The sequence below is a fragment of the Macrobrachium nipponense genome, chromosome 8 (genome assembly GCF_015104395.2).
Source record: "Macrobrachium nipponense isolate FS-2020 chromosome 8, ASM1510439v2, whole genome shotgun sequence".
Classification (NCBI taxonomy): Eukaryota; Metazoa; Arthropoda; class Malacostraca; order Decapoda; family Palaemonidae; genus Macrobrachium; species Macrobrachium nipponense.
This window is the reverse complement of record NC_087203.1, coordinates 21,158,406-21,163,129: the sequence shown is the minus strand read 5'-3', so window position 1 is coordinate 21,163,129 and position 4,724 is coordinate 21,158,406. Positions and strand designations below refer to the sequence as shown.

At 54.7% G+C, this 4,724-nt stretch overlaps 2 protein-coding genes across 2 annotated transcripts; both read right to left on the bottom strand.

Annotated features, from left to right (window-relative positions):
- On the bottom strand, window positions 1-405 carry LOC135223019 (splicing factor 3B subunit 4-like). The gene has a single exon (XM_064261527.1). The coding sequence runs from the start codon at window positions 403-405 to the stop codon at window positions 1-3; it is 405 nt and encodes a 134-aa protein (XP_064117597.1).
- A 166-nt stretch (window positions 406-571) lies between these two features.
- Window positions 572-2,093, bottom strand: LOC135223018 (basic salivary proline-rich protein 1-like). Its single transcript, XM_064261526.1, has 2 exons — window positions 1,338-2,093; window positions 572-1,222 (listed from the first exon to the last, which is right to left on the bottom strand). The coding sequence occupies exons 1-2, from the start codon at window positions 2,091-2,093 to the stop codon at window positions 572-574; spliced, it is 1,407 nt and encodes a 468-aa protein (XP_064117596.1).
- Between the last annotated feature and the right edge of the window lie 2,631 nt (window positions 2,094-4,724).

The following is a 4,724-nucleotide window of genomic DNA, read 5'->3' as shown; positions in this document are numbered from 1 at the left end:
CTAGGCCCTCCGGCCGTCACGGAGAACGGCGGGGCAGTAGGCCTGCCAGCGTCCCCAGGATGGGTGGGCAGGCCTTGGACGGGGTGGGTGGGCGAGGCCCCCCCGATTAACGTGTCCCAGGAAGTGGCAGGTGGGAGGACCCCCCCCCAGGTGTCTTAGGGATTGGTGCCGGCCCCCCCCCAGGGCCCGCCAGGTGTCCCACGGGGACGGGTGCGTGGGCGAGGTCCGCCAGGCGGGTCCCGGACGGATGGAGGAGGCCCACTGGCGTCCAAGGACGGGCGGGCGAGGCCCGCCAGGCGTTCCCGGGACGGGTGGGGGGGGGGGGCGAGGGGCCCGCAGGCGCCGGGACGGAGTGGGCGAGGCCCACCCGGCGTCCCGGGCGGGTGGGCGAGGCCAGCCAGGCATCCCGGGATAGGGTGGGCAGGCCTTGACGGTGTTACGGTGGGCCGAGGCCCACTACGGGTTCCGGGAAGGGGCATGTGAGGACCGCCAGGTGTCCCGGATGTGGTGGGCGAGGCAGGCCCGCCAGGCGTCCCGGGGTGGGCAGGCCTTGACGAGTGGGCGAGGCCCGCTACGGGTCCCAAGAAGTGGCAGGTGAGGCCCCCCAGGTGTCTTGGGATTGGTCGGCAGGGCCCGCCAGGTGTCCCGGGACGGGCGGGCGAGGCCCGCCAGGGTGTCCCGAGACGGGAAGGCCTGGTGTTACGGGATGGGTGGGCGGGCCTTGACGGGCGTGGGCGATGGCCTGCTCGGTTCCGGGAAGGTGCAGGTGAGGTCCCCCAGGTGTCTTGGGATTGGTCAGACCGGGTGCCCGCCAGGTTTCTCGGGACTGCTGGGTGGGCGAGGACCTCGCCAGGTGTACCAGGACACCTGGCGGGCCTCGCCCGCCCGTTCCTGGGAACGGCTGCGGGCGAAGGCCCGCCAGTTGTCCTGGTACGGGCGGGCGAGCCTTGACGGGTGGGCGAGGCCCGCTACGGGTTCTGGGAAGGGGCATGTGAGGCCCGCCAGGTGTCCCGGGATGGGTGGGCGAGGCCCGCCAGGCGTCCCGGGATGGGTGGGCAGGCCAGGAAGTGGGCAGGTGAGGCCCCCCAGGTGTCTTGGGATTGGTCGGCAGGGCCCGCCAGGTGTCCCGGGACGCGGCGGGAGGCGGTTTCGAGACGGGAAGGCCTGGTGTCCCGGGATGGGATGTGGGCGGGCCCTTTTCATTGACGGGCGTGGGCGAGGCCTGTACGGGTTCCGGGAAGGGGAAGGGGCAGATGAGGTCCCCCAGGTGTCTTGGGACTGGTCAGCCGGGCCTGCCCGGGCCTGCAGGTTTCTTGGGACGGGTGGGCGAGGCCTGCCAGGTGTCCCAGGACACCTGGCGGGGCCTCGCCCGCCCGTTCCTGGGAAACGGAAAAACTATGGGCGAGGCCCGCCAGGCGTCCCGGGACGGGCGGGGGGAGGTCCGCCAGGTGTCCCGGACGGGCGGGCGAGCCCGCCAGGCGTCCCGGGAGGGCGGGAAGGCTGCCAGGCGTCCCTGGACGGGGTGGGCGGGCCTGACGGGTGGGCGGGCCTGACGGGTGGGTGCGGGCCTGGAGGTGGGTAGGCCCGCTACGGGTTCCGGGAAGGGGCAGGATGAGGACCCCCCAGGTGTCTTGGGACTTTGTCAGCCGGGTGCCCAGGTTTTCCAGCGTTTTTCTGTCCCGGGCCTGCCCGTTCCCACCCCGAACGGGCTGGCGAGGCCCGCCAGAACGTCCCGGGACGGGCAGGCAGAGGTTCCCGCCAGGCGTCCCGGGAGGGCGGGCAGAGGCCTGCCAGGCGTCCCGGACGGGCAGGCAGGCGGCCCCCGCCAGGCGTCCCTGGAGGGGCGGGCGTGGCCCGCCAGGGTCTCCCTGGACGGGTGGTGGAGGGGGGCGCGTTCGGCCAGCCAGGTGTCCCTGGACGGGCTGGCTTGGCCCGCCAGGTGTCCTGGGTCGGGCAGGTGCGGCCCGCCAGGTTTCTCGGGACGGGTGGGCGAGGTCTGCCAGGTGTCCCGGGACAGGTGAGTGATGCCCATCTCGCATCCAGGTTCCCGGTGGGTGAGGCCCGCAAGGTGTTCCTGGAATGGGAGTGGCCATCCCCGCCAGAAGTTCTGGGACGGGCAGGCTTGGCCTGCTGTCCTAGGAAAAACGAAATTGTATGGCCTCGCCCGTCCATCCCGGCGGGACACCTGGGGGCTCACCTTCCTTCCTGTCCTTTGACACCTGGTTGGCTTTGGCTTTCAGTCCCGGGATACTGGAGGGCTTCACCCGCCCATACCCGGGAACGTGCAAGCGGTGTCCTGGGAGGGTGGGCAAGTCTCGCCTGGTGTCTGGGGAATGGGCAATGCCCATCAGGAGTCCCTGGACGTCAGGGAAGGCCTGCAATTGGTCCACTTAATGCATCACATTTTGTGGAATGCAATGCCCTTGTTTCGTTTGTTATTAACACCTTATAAAAGTAAATAAGTTTAACGGTTTACTCTTTTTCTCTTTCTTGCTAGGCGTCCCAGGGCGGGCTGGCGAGGCCCGCAATTGGTCGACTCGACGTGGCGCATTTGTTGTGAACGCGCCCTTGTTGTTTGTTATTACACTTATAAAAGTAAACTACTTTTACTGCTACATCTAAATTGCCAGCATAAGATAGAGATAAACAGAAAATATATCATTAATGAGTTATACGTAGGGGTACCATTTCCAGTCAAGGATTCTACAGTTCCCCCTAATTCTCTCCATCCTCTTTAGCAATGTGACACTCATTACAGCGATTACACGGGGTGGATGCGTCTGTCCACATCGCTGCAGGTTATTCCGAGACTTACTGTCAATTAAGGCAACGAGGTAGGTCTCTTAAGAAACTATCTAATTCCTGTTATAAAAAAATAATCATCCTGTGTTCTCTCGCTAGTGATGATGGTGTAATACACCGCTCTAAAGTATAGTGAGAGGAAGAAGTGTTTTGGTACCATGGCACACAATAGTTCGTTCCCTCCTGATCCAGAGCGAACACGAATCCGCGACTATGAAACCCCGAAGCAGTTGAACAAGTAACTAATTAAGCACCCAACAGACTGTTCACAAGATCGATACATAACTTTCACCAACAGTGTTAACGGTGGTGTTCTGTAATCAGCAAGCCACCTCATGTATATATATATATATATATATATATATATATATATATATATATATATATATATATATATATATATATGAGATGGCTTGCTGATTACAGAACACCACCGTTAACACTGTTGGGTGAAAAGCTTTGTATCGATCTTGTGGACAGTCGCGTCTGTTGATAGGATACGATAATCTATTGGAAATACCAATTCTGAACTAACTGACTTCCTAAGCATTTTTATTCTCAATATATTCGGATAATTTCTTTACGACTGCAGTATTGTTACAATCATACCCAATACCTACAGCAGCAAATTAGCAAAATTTTCAGTTCACTTGCGAATTACTGCTATACCGCATGTGATTTCCTTGAAATACTAACACAATATGAAATATTAAGATATTTTCACCAATGTAACAAGTTCGTATTTAGTAGAAAGATAGAAAGACAGAAGCAGATAAAAAAAATATTAATAATAGGACAGAGATAAAAAAAATTATGAAAGAGAGAGAGACTTTCAAGTTCTTTTCTGGTTTAATACCATGGTGAACAAGCCTCATCTTATTAGTTTCGTTTTATCACCAGGGCAATCGTAAAATATCTTTCTTAATGATATCTTCTTCATTGTTTTCACGATGCATTGTAATAGAAAATAACTCAACTCAGATTCTGTTTCAAAGAGCAAAGTAGTTTGCAGTGCCGATGGAGTTATAGCTAATGCTATAAATGTTGTAAACGAATTAATTATCGCTGACAATTTTGATTGGCATATTTTAAAAGCTATTGCCAGCGAGATGTATTGTAGGAATTTAACTTCTCTTTACGAAAGTCAACTCTACTGCAGGGTGGGTCCCCCTTACCATTGTACTAGTTCTTGTGTTGGGGAGGGTTTGGAACCAATATCTGCTACCTTGGCATTGGTGAGTTAGGCTGCGTATTATATGACCGATCTTAGGCTGCAGTTTTTTGGCTCAACTAATTTTATCAGGGTCTATTTCCTCTACTTTTTGGATCGTTTTTCAATATTCCAGCCTGTGCAACCTTCTCATGCAAAGGAAAAGAAGGTCTTATAGCTGTTTTAAGGTTTATATATGCTAGCCAGCCAAAGATCAACCTGTGGTAACACTGAACAACATCCATACAAATAATACTAGTATGCTATGATCACAATTGAAGAAGTGAATAATGGTAAAGAATTCTGTAAAATATGACGTTGACGTTTCCTGATGTCGATGTCAGGCTCGTTTTGTTTACAAACATTTTCAGGGTCTCAAGTGGCTTAAGTCAGTAGCTGTAGATGGTAAGGTGGGGCGGGAACAAGTCACTGTCAAATTTTGTGCGTGTCCCAAGTCACTTTCTATCAAAGGTTTACCTCTCACCACATGCATGGGCAGCGTTATCCTTAAACCTTTGTATATGCTATTCTGTTAGTTTAAAAAAAGTGTCCACACCATAATATTGTTTGTGGATTAGTAGTTTCCATGACCATTTCATTCTACATTAAGAATAATAACAATTGGACAGGTAAAAGACTATTCAATTCACAGCGCATTTTCGTTGCTAGAAACTACACACGCCAAAAAAACTGCAAACAATACTCTCTCTCT

Excerpts from the sequence above, each read along its gene's own strand:
- LOC135223018 (XM_064261526.1), bottom strand. The coding sequence starts at position 2,093 with ATGGCCACTCCCATTCCAGGAACACCTTGCGGGCCTCACCCACCGGGA. Across the intron at positions 1,223-1,337 it reads CAGGTGTCCTGGGACACCTG|GCCTCGCCCACGCCCGTCAA; the intron begins GCAGGCCTCGCC and ends GAACCCGTACAG.
- LOC135223019 (XM_064261527.1), bottom strand. The coding sequence starts at position 405 with ATGCCTGGCTGGCCTCGCCCACCCGCCCGGGACGCCGGGTGGGCCTCG.